General features: G+C 42.0%; 2 protein-coding genes across 4 annotated transcripts; one reads left to right on the plus strand and one right to left on the minus strand.

Annotated features, from left to right (window-relative positions):
• Positions 1–51: 51 nt before the first annotated feature.
• On the plus strand, positions 52–8,238 carry LOC311127165 (rho GTPase-activating protein 1-like). Its single transcript, XM_084158943.1, has 13 exons — positions 52–382; positions 1,790–1,987; positions 3,544–3,639; positions 3,740–3,827; positions 4,001–4,132; positions 4,403–4,489; positions 4,570–4,668; positions 4,816–4,923; positions 5,057–5,133; positions 5,347–5,424; positions 5,579–5,707; positions 5,898–6,001; positions 6,219–8,238. Exons 2-13 carry the CDS (start codon positions 1,849–1,851, stop codon positions 6,387–6,389), a joined length of 1,308 nt encoding a protein of 435 aa, XP_084015069.1. The 5' UTR covers positions 52–382; positions 1,790–1,848; the 3' UTR covers positions 6,390–8,238.
• A 415-nt stretch (positions 8,239–8,653) lies between these two features.
• LOC311127163 (autophagy-related protein 13-like) lies at positions 8,654–25,310 on the minus strand. 3 transcript variants are annotated; one of them, XM_084158939.1, is made up of 17 exons: positions 25,106–25,303; positions 24,695–24,775; positions 24,495–24,575; positions 24,267–24,386; positions 24,091–24,137; positions 23,833–23,973; positions 23,706–23,746; positions 23,495–23,591; positions 23,211–23,309; positions 22,991–23,081; positions 17,824–17,919; positions 15,496–15,629; positions 15,248–15,368; positions 15,024–15,101; positions 14,795–14,908; positions 9,628–9,756; positions 8,654–9,378 (listed from the first exon to the last, which is right to left on the minus strand). In XM_084158939.1, exons 2-17 carry the CDS (start codon positions 24,764–24,766, stop codon positions 9,301–9,303), a joined length of 1,539 nt encoding a protein of 512 aa, XP_084015065.1. In that variant the 5' UTR covers positions 24,767–24,775; positions 25,106–25,303; the 3' UTR covers positions 8,654–9,300. The 3 variants fall into 3 exon arrangements, with proteins under 3 accessions (XP_084015065.1, XP_084015066.1, XP_084015067.1); XM_084158940.1 differs by having other exon boundaries at positions 17,824–17,892; positions 25,106–25,295; XM_084158941.1 differs by lacking the exon at positions 17,824–17,919 and having other exon boundaries at positions 25,106–25,310.
• Positions 25,311–25,368: the final 58 nt, after the last annotated feature.

The raw sequence follows: 25,368 nt of genomic DNA on the forward strand, positions 1-25,368 counted from the left end.
TAACAAAAACAAAATTCAGAACTGAGAACTAGAATTATGCATGTTGTTGTTGTATACAAGGTTTTATATAAATTTTTAGATACAGATCTAATTATGAAGTAAAAGCAAGCACAGCTGGAGCGCTATCAGACAGGAAGGTTTGAAACTTTCTGCTATCATAATCAAAGATAGGCCTAGTTCACACAACAGCACCTCCCCACCTTTGCCTCTGTGTCTCGTTTTCGGGGTCAGAAGGAGTGGTTGCGGAGGAGAGCTCTCCACCCGCCGAACGAAAACCGGATGTTTGTGAAGCAAGCAGCTGTCACTGACATAGCTAACGTTAGTACCCTGGCGAGCTAACAACATAGTAAGCCTTTCAGCTGGGATCAACTTCACAGATACGGTAAATCCGCCAATTTAATTATTTCTGTTTAAATTAATCAATGTATTTTGCGGGTTATTGTAGCTAGCTAGAACATAAACGTTAGACGAGCTAATTTGGATTATCCCCATATAACTAGGTGGTTAGCTAGCTAGTTAACGTTAGCCTAATTAGCCGAGGCTAATAATGGTAACATACTGCTAGCTGACAAGGTAGCTAACTACTAGCGAAAATATTGTTGAGTAGTTAGCTAGCGACAGGTTAGCTACTGCTGGTAGCTGACGTTAGCTAGCTAACGTTTGTTTTAATCTATCGACATTTGTAAAACATTGAGGTGAACTACTGCTGTACCGTAACTGACGTTAGCTAACCTTTTTTAATCTATCGACATCGCAGCGTAATGCCTGGGGCATATGTTAAATAGTTAGTTAACTAGCTAGCTAGAAGAGTCGGGACAAATTGCAGACTTGTTTTTCGTAACGGTTGATGGCTAATGTTAGCTATTTCTCTAAGACGTGAATCACCTTATTTTGGTAGCTATCTGGCAGTTCCAGTGTTTCGTAATATGGAGTATTTTGGCAAATTGAGTAGATGTGTACAATTATTGCACTTTGCCTGAATGCAGTTCTCCTCACGTGGACTGCGCATACAGGAATGTGTTTGAGTCCAGTCGTGATATTTAAAGAACCAAAATGTTAGCAGATTGCATCTCATAAATGGGGAGGACTGTATTTGAGCCTTGCAGTAAACTGAAGAACGGGTGGCACAACAAGGCTGCTTCTTCAATCACAACCCTTGTGAAATAGATTGGGTATTTCCATGCGAAAGTCGTTGTGTGTTAGAAATGTTGTGTAGGCCTACCACAAACAAACCAGCCATGCAATTGTTGCTGCATTGCACAGACATGTACTCAAATTATACCAAATGCTAACCTGATTGCAGATGTGAAATAGGCCTAGTCTAGTTTTCTTTTAGTCTGGACTGTGGAAAGAGTGAAGGACAAGGGTTTATAGACCTATTTGTTTCTTCCGTCCATGTTTCATGCTTTCATGCATTGTCCTTTCTGGCCCCATTGGAGTGGCTCTTCTGCAGTTATGACGCATCAGTACAGCTTTAAAATATGGTAGCTTAGTTGCATTGATTTCGCACGGTGTCCATTACAGCAGTGATATTTTACCACAAAGCACAAGAGAAAAGGCATCTTAAAAATTGTGCCTCTATGTGCCTGTTAAACACTTGTTAGCTGTTTTATTTGTCTAAATTAGGCTATAGGGAGGGAATCGACACAGTCAGAAGAATGCTTCTCTTTTGAGGAACACTCTAAAAACAAGATCTTGAAAGTGAACCCACTGCTGAGAGAAGGTGTTATCTCATTGCATTAGATAAGTTCTGGATGGATGTTGATGAACACACTTGTTTCTGTGACAGGAGGCTGGCTGAGCACCTGACCAGACTTTGTTCTGTGTGGAGTCCCATAGTACACCACCATGTCTTCAGACCTTCTGGTTGACCTCAATGATGACCTTGGAGTAGATGATCCCCCCAGCAATGCCCTGGACCAGCTCAAACTGTCTCCAATGGGGGACAAGCTGTGGCCCCCAGATGACTCCAGTATGAGCAAGTCTGGTAAGAACCTAAATAACAACAAGATAACTAGTGTAAGACATGCTGTGTCCATAATAAGTATATAGGTTATATGTTGTGAGCTTTTGTGAAAGAGCACAGTTAGAAAGATATGGCATATAGAAGCATACCAGATGGACATCATGAAAATGATCGGAGGAAGTTCAGGAGTAAAAACAAACAAAATATAATTATTGACTGTGTCCATAAAATGTATATAGTATGTATAAGCATGAAGTAGAGGCCTAAGCATTGTTGTTCACTAGTTTACTCCAATTAGGGAAGGGATGGTGGGGTTGGAAAGTAATAAAGGGAAATATATATATTTTTAAAGTATATGTGTGTGTGTGTGTGTGTGTGTGTGTGTGTGTGTGTGTGTGTATATATATACATACATACATACATATCCTTTAAAAATATATATATTTCCCCTCTGCAATATTAAAGCTGATCTACCCCCTTAAAAAATAAATAAAATAACCTAAAGGCAAATAAAAGGACAGCTGGACCTCTCTGTGCTGTCAGATGTGGACAGTTAGGCAACAATGTAAAAAATACACTTGCTGAAATTTGAGAATTGTTTAAAGAATTTGTGTGCTAAAAAAGCCACCTAAATCATGAGATCACTGTTTTAAAAAGCCACATTCCTGGCAAAATAATGTTGGCCCTCGTAATATGATAACAATCAGCTTGTTGTAAGATCAGCTGAGTTTTTAGAAGTGGAATGTTGTTATAGGACCATTACTATTGCTGTTATTTCCCTAAACATCTTTACAATCTTATAGTTTTACGTCAATCTATCTTTGGTCCAAGGGAAGAGTAAAAAAGAGCCTTATTCACAGCCCAATGCAGTGAGCCTTTTGTTACTCATGTGTCGTATTATTACAACTTGATTGCATATTGCCCTCTGATGCAGTGTGCATACATTAGTTGTGTATTCTATTTGTAGGCGCAGTCAAATTTCTGGTTCATTTCCGTTTCACAGCAGATCTCCTGCCCCTGTCTGATTGGAGTTGGAGGGGTGGGGATGTTGAGGACGATGCCATTATTTGTGACTAATAGATGCAGCACCATGATTTAGAGTTTGAATTATGCTCAGAATCATTATTAATGAACAGATGATAAAAGAGAGAGGAACAAGGGTTCATCTTATGAGATACCAAATGAAGTGCACACTGTCTCACCCTGCCTCGGGCCACTGCACGTTACTGACTAACTCTGTGAGAAGGGCATTGGTTTACTCAGTGTGGCCTCAGCGTGGCCTACAGATTGCTGCTGACAGTAGCACACAATGCAGATGTCGCAGTCGTGTGTGTGGGGTAGCTCGTACAATGCAATGTCTCACCAATCTACTTATTTCGGTATGCATCGAGAAGAGGCTCAAAGTGTGTTTGCAAACTCATTCTAAGAGTGCCTGAGCAGTGAGCACATACAGTCTGTGACGGTGCAGATCCAAAACATTGAGGAGTTGTGAAATTCAGAGCGCACTGCCCGCAAAGATATGAGCTAGTGTGATACGTGTGAGATGGTTGAATGTGTCCCTTTCCTTCTCTCTACAGAGACGGATATATCCAAGCGATTGGGGGAGGGGTCACACCTGACCTGGGACCACCCATACTATGATATTGCCAGGCATCAGATTGTAGAAGTAGCAGGTACGAACTTTGTCTCTACATGTGTAGCTTATCTGTGCTGAATCTCATGTTCAGTCTTGAATCCAGTTGACACTGTTTCCTCTCTCACTCTGCTGTCAAGGTGATGATAACTTTGGCAGGAAGGTGATTGTCTTCAACGCCTGTCGGATGCCCCCTCACCACGAACTGGACCACCACAAGTTACTGATGTTGGTGTTATTGCTTGAGATTATTTAGATTTTTTCATCCTGCCAAATGTCTAATAAATTGCTTCTTGTTGTGCTTTGATTCCCCCGCTGCTAATCAAGTCAGTAGTCGTCGTTGTGTTTGTGTTTTCATAAGTGAAGAGGATTGACTTCTCAACTATCATACTATAATCCAGGTATCTGAAGGCCACCCTAGACCAGTATGTTGAGAGCGACTACACCCTCATCTACTTCCATAATGGCCTCACCAGTGAGAACAAGCCATCTCTCAGCTGGCTGAGAGACGCCTACAGAGAATTTGACCGAAAGTGAGTCCCACCTTACCTCCATCCAGACACTGGGGACCATATTCGCAAAGCACATTTGATAGTTTTTCACTTATGAATGATGAGATGCAATCCATTTCACCAGAGATCTGAATCTAAAAACTAAAACCATAGAGGAAGTGGACTTTGCCCTCACCCTTATTTAAGTCTATAAAAAATACCATGTGCTTTATTTGCACTTATGGCTTGACTTCTCAAACAACAAATGAACCGATTCAAGTTTACTTTTGCTGACTGCTCTGTTTTCTTCAGGTACAAGAAGAACATCAAGGCACTGTACATTGTTCACCCCACCATGTTCATCAAGACTCTTCTCATCCTCTTCAAGCCTCTCATCAGGTTAGCATTCTAGCACCTCTGCTCTTTATTCCTTTAACTGTAAAGTGTTTGCCGTGTGTGATGAATCCTTTCTTTTCTAGCTTCAAGTTTGGACGAAAGATCAACTACATCAACTACCTGAGTGAACTGGAGGACATTGTTAAGTGTGAGCAGCTAGTGATACCCACCCGGGTGCGAGAGTAAGAACATTTCTCACACGTTACGTGTAACTACTGTATCTCAACATTGGCAAGGAATTAGTCACTCTTGCGTAATGGATGTCTATTTGTGATATCTGACTATATTATTAAGTGCATTACTCTGCTTTCTCTTACCCAAATTGTTAGCTATGATGAAAAAATCAGAGCCTCACTGAAACCATCAGTTCAGGCCCAGATGTCCCCCCCTCGCAGTCCACCACTGCCCAATCAACAGTTTGGAGTCCCCTTGCCAACGTAGGTAGCTGGATGAGGGCTGTGGTATTTTACTCTACTTCCTCAATATCCGACCTTAATGTTACGTACGTAAGATATTCTCCTGTGGATGTTTCAAAGATTTTAAGTGTTTTGTTCTTGTTTATTTGTGAAGGCTAAGAGCGAGAAGTTCTGACAACGGAGCAGTTCCATTAGTGATGCGAGACACAGTGGTCTTCTTAATGGAACAAGGTATGCACCATTCTTTCAGATTTTACCAGTGGTCATTTTGCTTGATGATGATTGGTTACATTTTTGAGTCTTTGTTCTGAGGTTCAGTTTTTGGACAATTCCAATTTCATGGATTGGTATTTGACTTGCAAAACAAGGCTAATTCTGCTATTTTATTCTGTTTTACAAAAGGTTTTGTTTTCATGGTTTCCCCCATTTTCTGTCCTGTCTTAGGTCTTGAAATTGAGGGGATATTCCGGCGGTCAGCCAACGTGACCCTCGTTAGGGATGTTCAGCACAGATATAACTCAGGTGAATGATTTGCACTCATTGTTACTCTTAAATTAATGTCTAAAAATGATGTCCGTTCATGAAATCCGTTCATCCCTGGGTAGACCTAATTATCTCTTTGGCTGTAGCTGTGGGATTTGTATGACTCTGTTATCGTGTGCGTCTGTGGCTCCAGGTGAGGAGGTGAGTTTTTCCCAGATGGAGGACGTTCACTTGGCAGCTGTCATCCTCAAGACTTTCCTCAGAGAACTACCAGAGCCCCTCCTCACATACCAGCTCTACAATGACATTGTCAACTTCCACAGTAAGTCTGGGGAAGACTCTCTTATCCTCCACACGGTAGAGGATGGGGATATATTTTTAGGTTTGTTACTATAGCTATTCAAAATATCACTATAGCTGTCAATTTGTTTTGTAGGTCGTAATCCTTAGAGGATAGTTCTAAGTCATAGCCATGATACGTAAAGGGTCTATTTGTTATGCTCATTGCTCAGATGTTGACAGCAGTTCCCATGTGACTGCGATCCGGAACATGCTGGCAATGCTCCCTGAGGAGAACTATGCCTCCCTGAAGTTCCTCATTGAGTTCCTGGTGCAGGTATGTTTGCTGTCATATCCCCAGCTGAATACTTATCAGAAGCTCGGCAAACTGTCTTTGGAGGCTTGTTATTCTATGGTTCTGTCTAAATAGGCATTGATCTTGGCATTTAGTATTGCCTGGTGACACTGGCCCTCACCAGTTTGTGTAAATTAACCAGTGAGTTGTTTTGTTCTTATTGATATTCTTCTACAAACATGCATGCTTGCCCATGTAGGTGTCCGCACAGAGTGAGATCAACAAGATGAACAACGCCAACCTGGCAGTGGTGTTCGGACCCAACCTGCTATGGGGACAAGATGCTGCCATGACACTCAGTGCCATCGGCCCCATCAATAACTTCACCAGAACTCTGTTGGACCAACACTACAAGGTCTTTTCCCCCTAAGACGTCTCCTGACAGCTATCTCTAACCATGCCCCATTCATTCTGTGTTTAAATCCCCATCTCTGACCCTGTCTCTGTATTGGTCTAGTACAGTGTAACTGTATCTCTCCCAGTGCCCCTAGTAGTGTTGCCAAATGCATGAGTGTATTGTGACTGAGGACACAGAGAGAAAAAAGACAGGGGAGATGAACCGTTGAAGATGCCAAAAGAGGCCAAAAGTCAGGTTAGAAGACAGGTATGAAGGCTTTAATGTCTCTCCCAGATATCTATCACTCAGGAAAAGTTCAACACAGGGTACATGATTTGGTACTTTAAAACAATTGGAACAATCTAAACCAGTTCACATCTGTTTTGGTTTGAATCATATCAAATATTTATTTTGATGGTACAGATTTCAGAGAACATTTATGCAATGTTTTGTATCTGGGGAGCAATATATATTTCATATTCATTTACTTTATGTCTAGTCCTATTTGCATTGGAACAAATCCTAAATGATCGGTCGCTACAGTCAGTGAGCCAGTGTACTCCAGTATTCGATGTAGTCTAAATTATATCGGGAGTTTTATATTTTGAAACATCTTATTTAAGAATCATGGTTATGTGTAAAGCTACAGTCTATAGCTAAATAAAACCTTAAGAGTATGTGTATTTACGTTTAAAAAAAATGTTTGTCACATATCGCCTTACTTTTTTAAATGTTTACTCATCTGACAAAACATTCTGGTATACCCTTTAAACATTTCCAGCAAGCCTTTGTTTGTTTGTTTCTGCTGCATTACATTTGCCAAGTCTTCATTTTTGATAATTTGTACAGGTCAACTATTTAAAAAAAAAAACTATAATAATCTTAATCATGTAACTTCTACATTTCATGTTATGCCTGATTAGCTTTCTCAATGCAGGACAGTGTTTTCATGATACATATTCTACTTTAATTAGTGTATTATTACACTCTACTATTGGCAGTTAGCAGTTATTCCTCGAAAATCACTATCCAGCTGTAAAGACTGATGGCTAGTGTCATTGCTGGTGAAAGATCTTCATGAAGCCTTAAAGTCAGTAGGGGGCATAGAAGGGCTCCTAATCATGGATAGACTGAAATGCTGTGTACTTACAGACCCAGGGGGCTCTCAGGCCATACCGTATTTCAGTTTCTTCTGTATGTTAACTGTTAGGTGAGTTGTGTTGTTTTTCAGCCTTATTTTGCTAATTTTATTACGTCCGTTGTTTTTGTTCAGTTCCAAATTCAACTCAACCAAATAATTATGGTTGCATTGGAGAACACAAAGATGTTTAATTTTTTTAAACCTTAAAACATACATTTGCAATGGCCAAACCTTTGGGGGTACAACTCCTGTACTCTGTAATCCTGAATGACTTTGTACTGAACATATCCTGAACAAGAACAGTGCTAATGTTAAGACTGAATAAGTAAGAGTTCTGTTGTGCTTCTATGTTTTGTCTATTATTAAAATGAATTTGTTTACTGTGTATGAAAACTTCCTAATCATGTCAATGAAACAATTGCAGTGACATGCGGATCAGTGGCTTAGTAGAACCTTTATGACCCCATTTGCATCTGTGTGCCTTAAGGAAACAAACAGGCAAGTAACTACCAACTCCTCCACTTGTCATATCTCGTGAAAATTGTGCCCGTGTATCCACCTTTACTGTACTGTTTATCTGTATTGTTAAATAGTATTTCCTGGTTGCTACAGTGAAAATGAAATTTCTCTTTTAAGAGTATTTCTCGGTTCTAGGTATTTTACTGCAATCTTACTTTCAAGATCTTACTTTTTTATATGTTGTGAATTTAAAGTATAAATAAAAGGTGATGGTTAAAAGTGCCTTCATTTGCTGTATTCAGATATGTGTGGAGGGGTTTACTCATTTGACAAGAGTATTGATGCTCTATTGTATTTAAGCTTCAAGAGGGACGACAAATACGATCACTCGTGTTGTGCTGGTATAAATCACAAACGACCACAATCAGAAATATTGGGCCTCTGGCTTATTCCTTTCCGATAATACAAAATAGACCATTTGAAATAAAACCAATTTTATTACACATGACCATGCTACTGTATATTAACAAAGCATTGGGAAAACCAAGAAGAGTTAAGATTGAAACATTGAAAATGCAAATAATGTTTACCCTCTTTACAGATAGGGAAAAAGTAAACTTGCTTTATATGGTGATTTAGAGGAGGTGAGCAGTGACTGACTACATCATTTGTAGTGATACACAGTGATTCCCCCCCCCCCCCCCTAAAATTGGTAATCTAGAGAAGAAAGCGAGGACAATATTTCTCCCCATTTACAAAAAAAACTTTACAGGAACTTCTCTTTCAATATACAGATTCAGCTACACAGTATGTTTGTTGTTTCTTGGGTATAGAGTGACTACTATTGATCATTTTCCATACATAGCTTGGCTTCTTCACATCTACTAAAACATAGCCACGTCTGACTCCATAGGTGCTATGAACGTTCTCAGTGTCACACGGGACAGCAATAATACAATGCCTCCTGACATTATTTAGACAACAGCTTTGATGAACTGAATGTCTTTGTTATTATGTGTTAAGTTCTATAACAGCAAGGTGAGAGGGGATCTGGTATTTACACTATGACACAGTCTGCTCAACACTAGAGCAAATGTTGCAGTTATTCACATCAGAAAAGAAACCGCTTCACTTTTATTTATTTTTTAGATGTCTTCTGTTGTTGGGTACAGGCTCGCTTACTCTACAATACATCAACTAGTGAGGTTTGAAGAGAAACATTCTGATTAGAAATCAATGTGCAATTTCAATTAAGAGAAGAACAGGCATACACAGACTGAATGCAAACAAGCTTGAAAGACAACAGGACCTTGCAGATGGACTAAATGGGATAATTTGTCATCCCTACTGCAATGTGTCCACAAATGCATCAAATTCATCAATGTTCTTCTCGTATACTGCCAGTTTTTCAGGAAGAGAGTCCTGTAGGGAAAATGAACAACATCATTACAAACACAGAATGACTAAGATATTGATTTATTAGACTAAAAAGCACCACAGAAAAGAGACATTCAAACACAGTAAATCGTATAATGGTAACTACTATGTTCCCCTCTCACTACTATCTGTCAGTCGTTTAAATTCCACTTCATACACAAGGAGACCCCTCCACCCCCCACCTGGCAACAAAACAGAAACCATCTCTCTTTGGAAGTCAGAAGTGTCTCTCACCAGGTCTTCTGCCATGGACTGAGAACTGACATCAATAGTGAGGCTGGCGAGCTGTGGGGGGTTCTGGAACTCTCTGTAGAATGTGCCAAGGTCCATGGGAAGGAGGTCATCCTTAGAGAACGCAGGCTTCTGAATAACACAGAGCACACAGAACACAATCAGATGTGCAGGGCAACAACTGTAACAGGCACCTTCCTTAATAACAGACTTCTTCCTACGATTTTTTGTCAGCAGCACCCAGAAGAATTATTCCCAGAAGTTATGTTTTTAACATTTTCTTGCCAGTAACACAGTCCTAATTAATTCACAACTGTTAACCACAAGATAAGGGGTCTGAGGTCGGAGATTTGAATTAAGAACACTCATTCCCATTAGCTTCATCAGAAGCATTTATCTAAAAAATCAACACTACCAGCTGGCTGTACTGTAGTAGCTAAATACAATATCTTTGTGCTAGCTACCCAACGTTTAATCATTGCTGCGTTATGAAAGGTAAGCTTGGCTTCTTATATGGTGTTGAGTTAAGCTTAAACCATGTATTTAGATTGTAGGTAGGTATTGTAGTTTGGTATTATAGGTAGCTTACTCAGGTAGTTATTGAAGGTTATTGTAGGTAATTATTGTAGGTAAGTATTGTATTCGGCAGACCCCGGCGAAGCACGAGGCTAGCTTACCCACTACTTGGACCAACAAAGCTAGCTAGCTAGCGGGTAGCTACTGGTAACTTTTAGCAACTGTGGTTAGTTGTTTCCAATGTTATTTCATGCTTAAGAGTACCTGTGATTGAGCCAGCTAGCTGCTACCATTCAGCTGTTTTTCTAACCTCATCCGAGGCATTAACGTTAGGTGGTTGGTAGCTGCTGTACTTAATTACAGCTACTGATAACAGTCTGCTGTAGTTTACAACAATTCTAATTTCTAAAGTGGAAGTTGGGAGAGTTTTATTCGGGTGGTTCAGTGAAACAATTATAGTTTCTGAGGTGGAAGTTGGGAGAGTTATATTATTATTTTTTTGGTGAGGGAGGCCTGCTCTCTCCTTTCCCAGATGTTTAGTTCATTTCATTCCGATCTCCTCTGCATTATTGTAGCCATCTGCTGCAGCCTGTCAACTATACCTCTGCCTATCCCTGTTCTCTCCTCTCCGCACAGGCTACACAAACGCCTCACACCGCGTGGCTGCTGCCTCTCTAACCTGGTGGTCCCTGCACGCACCACACACCTGGAGTTCCAGGTCTCAGGCAGCCTCTGGAACTGCCGTTCTGCCGCCAACAAGGCTGACTTCATCCCAGCCTATGCTACCCTCCAGTCCCTCGACTTCCTGGCGCTGACGGAAACATGGATTACCACTGAAAACACTGCTACTCCTACTGCTCTCTCCTCGTCTGACCATGTGTTCTCGCATACCCCGAGAGCATCTGGTCAGAGGGGTGGTGGCACAGGAATCCTCATCTCTCCCAAGTGGTCATTCTCAATTTTTCCCCTAACCCATCTGTCTATCTCCTCATTTGAATTCCACGCTGTCACAGTCACTAGCCCATTTAAGCTTAATATCCTTGTCATCTATCGCCCTCCAGGTTCCCTTGGAGAGTTCATCAATGAGCTTGACGCCTTGATAAGTTCCTTTCCTGAGGATGGCTCACCCTTCACAGTTTTGGGGGATTTCAACCTCCCTACGTCTACATTTGACTCATTTCTCTCTGCCTCCTTCTTTCCACTCCTCTCCTCTTTTGACCTCACCCTCTCACCATCCCCCCCCACTCACAAGGCAGGCAATACGCTTGACTTCATCTTTACTAGATGTTGCTCTTCTACTAATCTCACTGCAACTCCCCTCCATGTCTCCGACCACTACTTTGTATCCTTTTCTCTCTCGCTCTCCTCCAACACTACTCACTCTGCCCCTACACAGATGGTAACGCGCCGCCGCAACCTTCGCTCTCTCTCTCCCACTACTCTCTCCTCTTCCATCCTATCATCTCTTCCCTCTGCTCAATCCTTCTCCCTCCAATCTCCTGATTCTGCCTCCTCAACCCTCCTCTCCTCCCTTTCTGCATCCTTTGACTCCCTGTGTCCCCTATCCTCCCGGCCGGCTCGGTCCTCCCCTCCAGCTCCGTGGCTTGATGACTCATTGCGAGCTCACAGAACAGAGCTCCGGGCAGCTGAGCGGAAATGGAAGAAAACTAAACTCCCTGCCGACCTGCCATCTTTTCACTCCCTCCTCTCTACATTTTCTTCATCTGTTTCTGCTGCTAAGGCCACTTTCTACCACTCTAAATTCCAAGCATCTGCCTCTAACCCTAGGAAGCTCTTTGCCACATTCTCCTCACTGCTGAATCCTCCTCCCCCCCCCCCCCTCCTCCCTCTCTGTGGATGACTTTGTCAACCACTTTGAAAAGAAGGTTGACGACATCCGATCCTCGTTTGTTAAGTCTAATGACACTGCTGGTCCTGCTCACACTGCCCTACCCTATGCTTTGACTTCTTTCTCCCCTCTCTCTCCAGATAAAATCTTGCGACTAGTGACTGCAGGCCGCCCAACAACCTGCCCGCTTGACCCCATCCCCTCCTCTCTTCTCCAGACCATCTCCGGTGACCTTCTCCCCTACCTCACCTCGCTGATCAACTCATCCTTGACCGCTGGCCATGTCCCTTCCGTCTTCAAGAGAGCGAGAGTTGCACCCCTTCTCAAAAAACCAACACTCGATCCCACTGATGTCAACAACTACAGACCAGTATCCCTTCTTTCTTTTCTTTCCAAAACTATTGAGCGTGCCGTCTTTAGCCAACTCTCTTGCTATCTCTCTCAGAATGACCTTCTTGATCCAAACCAGTCAGGTTTCAGGACTGGTCATTCAACTGAGACTGCTCTTCTCTGTGTCACGGAGGCTCTCCGCACTGCTAAAGCTAACTCTCTCTCCTCTGCTCTGGTCCTTCTAGACCTGTCTGCTGCCTTTGATACAGTGAACCATCAGATCCTCCTCTCCACCCTCTCCGAGCTGGGCATCTCCGGCGCGGCTCACTCCTGGATTGCGTCCTACCTGACCGGTCGCTCCTACCAAGTGGCGTGGCGAGAAGCTGTCTCCGCACCACGTGCTCTCACCACTGGTGTCCCCCAGGGCTCAGTTCTAGGCCCTCTCCTTTTCTCCCTATACACCAAGTCACTTGGCTCTGTCATATCCTCACATGGCCTCTCCTATCATTGCTACGCTGACGATACACAACTAATCTTCTCCTTTCCCCCTTCTGATAACCAGGTGGCGAATCGCATCTCTGCATGTCTGGCCGACATATCAGTATGGATGACGGATCACCACCTCAAGCTGAACCCTGGCAAGACGGAGCTGCTCTTCCTCCCGGGGAAGGACTGCCCGTTCCATGATCTCGCCATCACGGTTGACAACTCCGTTGTGTCCTCCTCCCAGAGTGCGAAGAGCCTTGGCGTGACCCTGGACAACACCCTGTCGTTCTCCGCTAACATCAAGGCGGTGACCCGATCCTGCAGGTTCATGCTCTACAACATTCGGAGAGTACGACCCTGCCTTACACAGGAAGCGGCACAGGTCCTAATCCAGGCACTTGTCATCTCCCGTCTGGATTACTGCAACTCGCTGTTGGCTGGGCTCCCTGCCTGTGCCATTAAACCCCTACAACTCATCCAGAATGCCGCAGCCCGTCTGGTGTTCAACCTTCCCAAGTTCTCTCACGTCACCCCCCTCCTCCGCACACTCCACTGGCTTCCAGTTGAAGCTCGCATCCGTTACAAGACCATGGTGCTTGCCTATGGAGCAGTGAGGGGAACGGCACCTCCGTACCTTCAGGCTCTGATCAGTCCCTACACCCAAACGAGGGCATTGCGTTCATCCACCTCTGGCCTGCTGGCTCCCCTTCCTCTGCGGAAGCATAGTTCCCGCTCAGCCCAGTCAAAACTGTTCGCTGCTCTGGCACCCCAATGGTGGAACAAGCTCCCTCACGACGCCAGGACAGCGGAGTCACTCACCACCTTCCGGAGACATTTGAAACCCCACCTCTTTAAGGAACACCTGGGATAGGATAAAGTAATCCTTCTACCCCCCCCCCCAAAAAAAAAAAAAAATAAGTATAATTGTAAAGTGGTTATCCCACTGGCTATAGGGTGAATGCACCAATTTGTAGTCGCTCTGGATAAGAGCGTCTGCTAAATGACGTAAATGTGCCCTTGAGCAAGGCACTTAACCCTAATTGCTCCTGTAAGTCGCTCTGGATAAGAGCGTCTGCTAAATGACTAAAATGTAAAATGTAAAAATCTAAAATGTTCAAAGCTGACATCTCTCCCTCTGTTGCTTTAAAAGCTAGTTCCTTTGATAGATTTTGGTTTTCATTAGGTCTTGCTATGTGCTTTGTCGCATTCGCCTTTGGTGTTTTGGCTTTGATTTCTCATGGTCACTCTCTACAGCCCAGATACCAGTCTGAAAGAAAAAATGTCTAAAGGCGTCTGCATGCTTCCCATCCGAAACAGTTTGTTAATTTTGGTCTTTGGCAAGGGTTTTTTCGACTGTTCGTGCACAGCATTTTTTCCTGAGGCAAGCCGAAGTTCGGTAGCCGAAGTCTACACCCCTTCGTCGGTGACCGGTCAACAGTAGGGATTCTTCAATTAAGTGTTTGATGTCATTCAACGAGAGAGGACTCGTTTTCATGCAAATTGTTTCAGTTGAGAAATACTGCAAAGATGTCAAAAATTATTATAGATTTCTTGAGTTATCTTAGATTAATTCAGACTATTTTGAGGAAGTGTATACTGCTACAGCATCTCAAGAGGGACAAACAGTACTATTGCTGCTTTTTTCTCATTTTTCAAGCAAGGGTCTTTAAAGGGAGTATGCGAGGCACAGACATTCACTTTGTCTAGCCGAGTTCTGCTAGAAGCAAATCCAACCAAGTATGCAGGTGCCTTAAATGAACACTGCTAAGTGATGTAAGTAATGCTCATTTATATATGAAGAAAATTCATGAGTTCTTCCTATGCAGATAACATCCACAATTGACAGACAGAAACCGACATTTGTTCATAGCAGCATTTGATACGACATAGAAATGAGGTTAGATTGATTGAGTTACTATCTATCATTGTCTGTGTTTTCCTCTGGAAAACAAATAAAGCAATCTGTGTTACAAAAGGCAGGGTACTTACAAAGTCCACCATAACAAAGTCATCCTGTGCCGGACCTCCACTCTCACCAGAGCCTTGGGAGTGCAAACTGCCCTGCAGGGGGGAGGACGTGGCTGGGGACTCCGGTGGCTGAACCTTGGACAAAGGAGAAGTAATTACATTACCATATCTGCACTAAAATGACTCCTAACCATAACCCAGAAAATAGTTATTTAAGGGTGACAATTATTTATGTGAATAATTGATTTACCATAGGGTCATTTTCCTCGAGGTCATAGGCTCTGGGAGCAAACGCTGCAAATGGTAAATCCAGGCTTGCTGTGGTTACCTGCAATGGACATAGATTAATACTGCAGTAATTACAAGGGTATAACACTCATTGGTAATTTGTCCTTTACTCATAAAAATGGGTACTTCCAGGAATAAATATTGAATGTTTGTACTTAAACAAGGACATAAAAAGGCTGTCCCTACCTGTGTGCCTGGCTTGTTGACAAAGGCACCCACTTTCCTGGTGAATGTGGTCTCCAGTACATCAGAGGGAGACATACTCTTCACCTCAATGATCCTCGACGAGGTCTCTGCATCCTCACCACTTTGAAAGATAACATGGCAAAGTTGTAACAAACAGGTTTCTCCCAAGCAAGCATAATCTCAGGTGATCCCCAGTTCCACAGGGTGCTTCGCTTTGTCAAATAGGATCATGGCAGACTGGGGCTTACCTGCTGGAGGGCGTGGCAGGAACATGATCAGCAGGGGGGCATGAGGACACTCGTCCATGCTCTGCCTGGGCACCATGACAAGGCTGCAAAGGCACCTGCTGGGGTACGCCCCCTTCCTTCCCTGGAATTCCCATCTACAGAGGACATATGAAAGGCCATAGTTAGCACTGGTTGAGTCATGTTGAAACACCTATACAAAGCTTTGTTTCCCTTGTTGGCCCTCAAATCTATGCATTTAGAGCATCTTGACTGCCTGCATCACCGCTTGGTATGGCAACTGTTTGGCATCTGACCGCAAGGCGCCATCCTGGACCTCTAGACCAGGCGGTGTCAGAGGAAGGCCGTAAAAATTGTAAAAGACTCGAGCCACCAAAGTCATAGAATGTTGTCTCTGCTACCGCACGGCAAGCGGTACCGATGCACCAAGTCTGGAACCAACAGGACCCTGAACTGCTTCTACCAAGCCATAAGACTGCTAAATAGTTAGTTAAATAGCTACCCGGACAATCTGCATTGACCCTTTTTGCACTAACTTTTTTGACTCATCACATACGCTGCTGCTACTGTTTATTATTGATCCTGTTGCATCTACATTGTTGAATAATAGTGAAGACATCAAAACTATGAAATAACACATATGGAATCATGTAGTAACGGAAAACAAAGTGTTAACCAAATCAATAAAATAAATATTTTATATTTCAGATTCTTCAAACAGCCACCCTTTGCCTTGATGACAGCTTTGCACACTCTTAGCATTCTCTCAACCAGCTTCACCTGGAATGCTTTTCCAACAGTCTTGAAGGAGTTCCCACATATGCTTAGCACTTGTTGGCTGCTTTTCCTTCACTCTGCGGTCCGACTCATCCCAAACCATCTCAATTGGGTTGAGGTCGGGGGATTGTGGAGGCCAGGTCATCTGATGCAGCACTCCATCACTCTCCTTCTTGGTAAAATAGCCCTTACACAGCCTGGAGGTGTGTTGGGTCATTGTCCTGTTGAAAAACAAATGATAGTCCCACTAAGCCCAAACCAGATGGGATGGTGTATCACTTCAGAATGCTGTGTTAGCCATGAAGGTTAAGTGTGCCTTGAATTCTAAATAAATCACAGACAGTGTCACCAGCAAAGCACCCCCACACCATAACACCTCCTCCTCCATGCTTTACAGTGGGAAATACACATGCGGAGATCATCCATTCACCCACCAAAAATCTCAAATTTGGACTCCAGACCAAAGGACACATTTCCACCAGTCCATTGCTCGTGTTTCTTGGCCCAAGCAAGTCTCTTCTTCTTTTTGGGTCCTTCAGTAGTGGTTTCTTTGCAGCAAATCGACCATGAAGGCCTGATTCACACAGTCTCCCCTGAACAGTTGATGTTGAGATGTGTCTGATACTTGAACTCTGTGAAGCATTTATTTGGTCTGCAATTTCTGAGGCTGGTAACTAATGAACTTATCCTCTGCAGCAGAGGTAACTCTGGGTCTTCCATTCCTGTGGCGGTCCTCATGAGAGCCAGTTTCATCATAGCGCTTGATGGTTTTTGTGACTGCACTTGAAGAAACTTTAAAAGTTTTTGAAATGTTCTGTATTGACTGACCTCATGTCTTAAAGTAATGATGGACTGTCGTTTCTCTTTGCTTATTTGAGTTGTTCTTTACATAATATGGACTTTGTCTTTTACCAAATAGGGCTATCTTCTGTATACCACCCCTACCTTGTCACAACACAACTGATTGGCTCAAACACATTAAGGAGGAAAGAAATTCCACAAATTAACTTTTAAGAAGGCACACCTGTTAATTGAAATGCATTCCAGGTGACTACCTCATGAAGCTGGTTGAGAGAATGCCAAGAGTGTGCAAAGCTGTCATCAAGGCAAAGGGTGGCTATTTGAAGAATCTCATATATAACATATATTTTGATTTGTTTAACACTTTTTTGGTTACTACATGATTCCATGTGTTATTTCATCATTTCGATGTCTTCACTATTATTCTACAATGTAAAAAATAGTAAAAATAAAGAAAACCCCTTGAATGAGTAGGTGTGTCCAAACTTTTGACTTGTAGTGTACATATTTACCTCAATTACCTCGTACCCCTGCACATCGACTCTGAACTGGTACCCCGTGTATATAGCCAAGTTATCGTTACTAATTGTGTATTTACTATTATTACTTTTCTATTATTTCTCTATTTTCTTTCTCTCTGCATTGTTGGGAAGGGCCCGTAAGTAAGCATTTCACTGTTAATCGACACCTGTTGTTTACGACGCATGTGACAAATCAAATGTGATTTGACTAGCTCAATATCTGGGTGGTTACCTGGTGTGGGTTGGCAGCGTTTAAGGTGGAGGGGGGGCAGAAGTCAGCAGCTCCAACAACCACAGGAGGCTGATAAGAAAGACGAGAGCAGTAGAGCTGAGAGAGAGAGAGAGAGAGAGAGAGAGAGAGAGAGAGAGAGAGAGAGAGAGAGAGAGAGAGAGAGAGAGAGAGAGAGAGAGAGAGAGAGAGAGAGAGAGAGAGAGAGAGAGAGAGAGAGAGAGAGAGAGAGAGAGAGAGAGAGAGAGAGAGAGAGAGAGAGAGAGAGAGAGAGAGAGAGAGAGAGAGAGAGAGAAGTAAGAAAGAAAAGAGAGCGAGCTAAAACATGAATTAATCCATAGAGGAGAAATGGGATGATGGGAGCAGGCATCAGGAGGTAGAAAGTATAGAATTAGAGAGGATAGGGTAACAATTTTAAGCACAGCTCTTCTAGGCAGATTTTACTTACCCTGACATTGAACGTGATAATATATTAATATATTTAAGTGATGACTAACTATTTGTTAAGGAATCATTATCAGCAAATTGAGGCGTCACCACAGACCCCCTGGTTCGATTCCAGGCTGTATCACAACCGGCCGTGATTGGGAGTCCTATAGGGCGGCGCACAATTGGCCCAGCGTCGTCCGGTGTAGGCAGTCATTGTAAATAAGAATTTGTTCTTAACTGACTTGCCTAGTTAAATAAAGGTTTAAAAAAAAATAATAATGTGGAAAAGATTTAGGTTAGGAATTCTAGGGCAGTTAGTAGATAATGTAGCTAATGACATAAGTACTTCCTTATGTTATAATATACACTACCGTTCAAAAGTTTGGGATCACTTAGAAATGTCCTTGTTTTCGAAAGAAAAGAAAAAATTGTGTCCATTAAAATAATAGCAAATTTATCAGAAATACAATGTAGACATTGTTAATGTTGTAAATGGCTATTGTAGCTGGAAACGGCAGATTTTATCTACATAGGCGTACAGAGGCCCATTATCAGCAACCATCAGTCCTGTGTTCCAATGGCACGTTGTGTTTGCTAATCCCAGTTTATCATTTTAAAAGGCTAATTGATCATTAGAAAACCCTATTGCAATAATGTTAGCACAGCTGAAAACTGTTGTGCTGATTAAAGAAGCAATAAAACTGGCCTTCTTGAGACTATTTGAGTATCTGGAGCATCAGCAATTGTGGGTTCGATTACAGGTTCAAAATGGCCAGAAACAAATAACTTTCTTCTGAAACTCGTCAGTCTATTCTTGTTCTGAGAAATGAAGGCTATTCCATGTGAGAAATTGCCAAGAAACTGAAGATCTCGTACAACGCTGTGTACTACTCCCTTCACAGAACAGCGCAAACTGGCTCTAACCAGAATAGAAAGAGGAGTGGGAGGCTCCGGTGCACAACTGAGCAAGAAGACAAAATACATTAGAGGGTCTAGTTTGAGAAACAGATACCTCACAGGTCCTCAACTGGCAGCTTCATTAAATAGTACCCGTAAAACACCAGTCTCAACGTCAACAGTGAAGAGGCGACTCCGGGATGCTAACCTTCTAGGCAGAGTTGCAAAGAAAAAGCCATACAGTTGAAGTCGGAAGTTTACATACACTTAAGTTAGAGTCATTAAATCTTGTTTTTCAACCACTCCACACATTTCTTGTTAACAAACTATAGTTTTGGCAAGTCGGTTAGGACATCTACTTTGTGCATGACACAAGTAATTTGTCCAACAATTGTTTACAGACTGATTATTTCACTGTATCACACTTCCAGTGGGTCAGACGTTTTTACATACACTAAGTTGACTGTGCCTTTAAACAGCTTGGAAATCTCCAGAATATGATGTCATGGCTTTAGAAGCTTCTGATAGGCTAATTGACATAATTTCTGTGAATGTATTTCAAGGCCTACCTTCAAACTCAGTGCCTCTTTGCTTAACATCATGGGAAAATCAAAAGAAATCAGCCAAGACCTCACAAAATAATTGTAGACCTCCACAAGTCTGGTTCATCCTTTGGAGCAATTTCCAAACGCCTGAAGGTACCACGTTCATCTGTACAAACAATAGTACGCAAGTATAAACACCATGGGACCACGCAGCTGTCATACCGCTCAGGAAGGAGACGCGTTCTGTCTCCTAGAGATGAACGTACTTTGGTGCGAAAAGTGCAAATCAATCCCAGAACAACAGCAAAGGACCTTGTGAAGATGCTGGAGGAAACAGGTACAAAAGTATCTATACCCACAGTAAAACTAGTCCTATATTGACATAACCTGAAAGGCCGCTCAGCAAGGAAGAAGCCACTGCTCCAAAACCGCCATGAAAAAGCCAGACTACGGTTTGTAACTGCACATGGGGACAAAGATCTTACTTTTTTGAGAATTGTCCTCTGCTCTGATTAAACAAAATTAGAACTGTTTGGCCATTATGACCATCGTTATGTTTGGAGGAAAAAGGGGGTTACTTTCAGGCCGAAGAACACCATCCCAACGTGAAGCACGCGGGTGGCAGCATCATGCTGTGGGGGTGCTTTGCTGCAGGAGGACTGGTGCACTTCACAAAATAGATGGCATCATGAGGAAGGAAAATTATGTGGATATATTGCAGCAACATCTCAAGACATCAGTCAGGAAGTTAAAGCTTGGTCGCAAATGGGTCTTCCAAATGGACAATGACCCCAAGCATACTTCCAAAGTTGTGGCAAAATGGCTTAAGGACAACAAAGTCAAGGTATTGGAGTGGCCATCACAAAGCCCTGACCTCAATCCTATAGAAAATGTGTGGGTAGAACTGAAAAAGTGTGTGCGAGCAAGGAGGCCTACAAACCTGACTCAGTTACACCAGCTCTGTCAGGAGGAATGGGCCAAAATTCACCCAACTTATTGTGGGAAGCTTGTGGAAGGCTACCCGAAACGTTTGACCCAAGTTAAACAATTTAAAAGCAATGCTACCAAATACTAATTGAGTGTATGTAAACTTCTGACCCGCTGGGAATGTGATGAAAGAAATAAAAGCTGAAATAAATAATTCTCTACTATTATTCTGACATTTCACATTCTTAAAATAAAGTGGTGATGCTAACGGACCTAAAACTGGGAATTTTTACTAGGATTAAATGTCAGATATTGTTGAAAACTGAGTTTAAATGTATTTCGCTAAGGTGTATGTAAACTTCCGACTTCACCTGTATCTCAGACTGCCCATCTTAGCGAAAAGCGAAACATCTTTTATTTTTATTGGCCAGTCTGAAATATGGCTTTTTCTTTGCAAATCTGCCTAGAAGGTCAGCATCCCGGAGTCGCCTCTTCACTGTTGACGTTGAGACTGGTGTTTTGCGGGTACTATTTAATGAGATCTTTAGTTTCTTGGCAATTTCTCACATGGAATAGCCTTCATTTCTCAGAACAAGAATAGATTGACGAGTTTCAGAAGAAAGTTCTATGTTTCTTGCCATTTTGAGCCTGTAATCGAACCCACAATTGCTGATGCTCCAGATACTCAAATAGTCTCAAGAAGGCCAGTTTTATTGCTTCTTTAATCAGCACAACAGTTTTCAGCTGTGCTAACATTATTGCAAAAGGGTTTTCTAATGATCAATTAGCCTTTTTAAATGATAAACTGGGATTAGCAAACACAACGTGCCATTGGAACACAGGACTGATGGTTGCTGATAATGGGCCTCTGTACACCTATGTAGATATTCCATTAAAAATCAGCCGTTTCCAGCTACAATAGCCATTTACAACATTAATAATGTCTACATTGTATTTCTGATCAATTTGCTGTTATTTTAATGGACCAAAAAATTGCTTTTCTTTCGATAACAAGGACATTTCCCAAAACTTTTGAACGGTAGTGTACCTTTTACAAATATGATTATTCATGTTCTGAATCGTTCAGTGAGTCTCTCTAACATATCATTAACATTACATACAAAAAGTCGGATTTCGTAACATTATACATCCGATAATAAGCACCAAGCTCTGTTGACCTAGTGGTGCAGGTTTCTCGTAACAACTTTTGAGCATTTTACATTTTGTGGTCATCGTCTTCAAAGTTGTTTCTGTAGATCGCAAAAAGTGAAATTAGCATGACACGAGCTGAATTAAATGTAAAAGGCTTTGAAAATAAAAAGCTTGGTAAACGCTCAGTGTGCCATTGACATTTCACAGAGATATGCTTGTTTTTGTGAGAAATCTTCTAAAAAGAACACGAATTTCGAATGAATATGAAAAGCGTATACTGAAATATGCAATTGTCCTGATTTTGTACCACCTTTTTTTTCTGGACTCCATTGATTTAGTCACCCTAATTCTGTCCATTCTACAAGGGTTAACAATCCAATAACTTTTGAACTGATTATTATAGAGCGATGAGGTTACGACCATTGGTTTTCTTAGAGGATTATCTACACAATAAACATATTATATATATATGCGCCCTAATGTAAGGGATACAGAGCTGTCCCATTTGATTGCTTCATTGATTTGCTTTTAAGCACGCTATACTTCTATTACTTTTAAAGAGGTAATAGAAGACAGGCCAAATAGTCCTCGAACACCTCAGGCATTGTGAGTGAGTGAGATACATGCCCACACACACAAGACTCACTTGGTGTGAGAAGGCCAGGCCCATCATGGGGACTTTCAGAGTGTCCATCACTGCAGGTTTAGGCGTCTTTAAATGTGCCTTACTTATAGTGAACACACACTACACAGACAGCACAGAAAGAGAGAGAGAGAAAGAAAGGGGCTAAGAAATTAAAGCACTTATACAGAAAATGGAAAGGACACATATGGTATGGGGGCTTGGTAATGTCTCCAACACAAAACGTCTGCTTTTCCCACTGCCAGGCTTGTGACATGAGCTTTGGGTATGAGAATACCAAACCACCAGATACACAAACAAGCCTCCAGATACACAAATACACACAACAGTTGGATGTATGATCATCAATATGGGTCAAATGTTTTAATATGTATATCTATTTGAATGCGGTGCAAGACAAAATAGTTTAAGAAAACACCTGACCCATTTGGAAGTGAAATAAGACATGAGAGGGAGTCTTTCACATATCGGTGTGTCTAAGTAAGTCTAAGTCACATTCACAAATCTCACCATGGACACCACCTGTGAAGTTACACATGTTGCAAAGATAGACTTTGCTAAGCAGTGACATACGTACTTGTGAGGGTGGAGAAGTAGAGAAGGAGGTGGTGCACACTTCCTGAGAATCCTCCACCCCAGTGTATGCTCCTTCATCTTCCCCTGGTGCTCTTGAGTATAGGGAAGTCAAACAAATATGACCGGATTGTTACACTATCCTTTATTTTATACCTTCACTAAAGAAGATAATAAATAATTGTATTGGGTCAGTATAGGTGTTTGGGCTAGGGCTAACCCACCTGTAGTTACATGGATGCATGTGTCCCATGTTGCCAAAGGGGCGCTCAACGAAGTGGTCAATAATTATACCCATAATCGGAGCCGTCCTCTCAAACTGCCTATGAGATTATGAATGTAGAATTAGGAATAAGGGAAGTGTATCGATAAAACCAGTGGAGAATAAGGAGAGGACATGGAAGAAAAGGGGAAAACATAGTGGCAGATTTTACAGGCAGTGCATTTGAGACCGCTGAAGAGTGAGGCCATGCAGGGCTGTGAACAAGAACGGCTTCTGTTTCTGTACCTGGTGGACATGAAGGCCAGGTTTGTCCTGTAAGCACAAGATAAGGTGATGGTTCCAATGGGAGTTCCCACAACTCCTACACGCACTGTCTGGAACCCTGAAAAACAGCATTCACAAACAACAAATGTCAGAATCTTCACAGCCCTATACAACACTTCCACAGACCCAGACAACCAACAAAATTTATAAATAATATAACGGGCATGGTTACCTTCTCCCAATCCTGTGAGTTGAACCTCTCCAAAATATATCCTGCAAAAGAATGTATATATTAGTGAGATTGTTTACTAAGTCAAAATAATGATAACAGATATCTGTGCACCTTAAAACAAACAAACCTGTACAGTATGACATAGTCATGCCCTTGCTTTCGTGAGAGTTTGTAGGCTGGGGTTACCCTTGTTATGGCCAGCAGTGACTTGAGCAGTAATGACAGGCGGTTATAGACAGTGTAGGACACCTTAATATCTTTGTCACACCTGCAAAAAAAGAATCATACATTTTACAATGAGTGTTACATTCCATCAAATGTAAAAAGAAACTACAAAAACTGGAGCACAAAAAGAAGAAAATAAAAAACTTTTCTCATTACTTACTTCTCGTTCATTTCGAGACACCATGTCTCTAATTCCATTGAGTCTCCCTGGAAAATATGACAAAAACATGTTTTTCTAACCTTTACAGTCACTTGGATTTATTGATTAACAAATGCCCAATGATCCAGACCACTGGTCTCAAGGACTGTCTGTAACACCAGTCTGTGCTATCTTACCTCTGAGGTTTTGAGGGAGATCTCAACACACATGGATCGTCCGATGCCAGGAAGCTGCCCGGCCAGAGCTTTCTTTGCCTCATGTGTAACTTCTGGGATATCTTTGATTGCCAGATTGAACTGGTGAAAATAATTGAGTTTAATGAGACTTTAATCTACAACCCTTTCAGGACAAAATTGGCACAGGTAAATTCATGAGTTGAGAGGCAAGAATTAATTGTGACTTACCCAATCAGAGCCAGTAGGTGAAGACAAGGAGCGTGTGCATACTTTTTCCCCAAGTCGCGCTTGGACTATCACCTGCACTGTCTGATGACAGAGAGAAATTAGTAAATTATCAACCTCAGTGAATTAATCAGCTCAGGAATACTGTAGAAAGTGCTTGATAATCTAATTGTGGCAATATTGCGTATAATTAAAGAGAGTACCTTCAAAGCGAAAAACTTTATGAACTTGTCCAAGTCTTTTTTATCCTGAGGACTTAGATCACTGTCCATCATGGAATGCCCCTGTAACGTAAAAACACATTCTGGTGAGTAAGGACAGCCACATTCATCTTACAACTGTTGGCAGGCTATATCAATGGCTTGTCAAAGTCAAAAAAATGCTGGATTTTGTCTAGCCCCATTCTATAGTCATCTTAGCTAAGAACTCCAGTGTGTCCATATTAAGCTTGTGTGTGTTGACAAAAAACAGCTAGCTAACTTAGACTCTAGCTAGGTACTATTTTAGTAAAAACATATTGGCTGTCAATGACAAGAAAACATTCAAGATTGGTGGTAGCTATCTAGCTAATTAAGTTGATAGCATGGCTAGCTACCTAGCTAGCATGCACGTACTTAGCTCATCACATCCGAAATTCACAATTTGTACTTCAATGTTGCGCTGATAGCGTACTGAACAACGTACTTCTGGTTACCTATATGCCCAAAATATTATATATTCTTATATTGTCTAAGTTACACCATCGCATTATGTTATTGGGACACCAGCCTTGACCAGCTGGCCCATTTCTTGTTTATTTTATTTGGGGGTATGACGTGTTTCGAAATAGTTGTATTTTGAGAAGCACTTTCATCTCCAACACTGTGGTCTATAAAAT

This window comes from Coregonus lavaretus (genome assembly GCF_964263955.1).
Source record: "Coregonus lavaretus genome assembly, chromosome: 4".
In the NCBI taxonomy this organism is placed as follows: Eukaryota; Metazoa; Chordata; class Actinopteri; order Salmoniformes; family Salmonidae; genus Coregonus; species Coregonus lavaretus.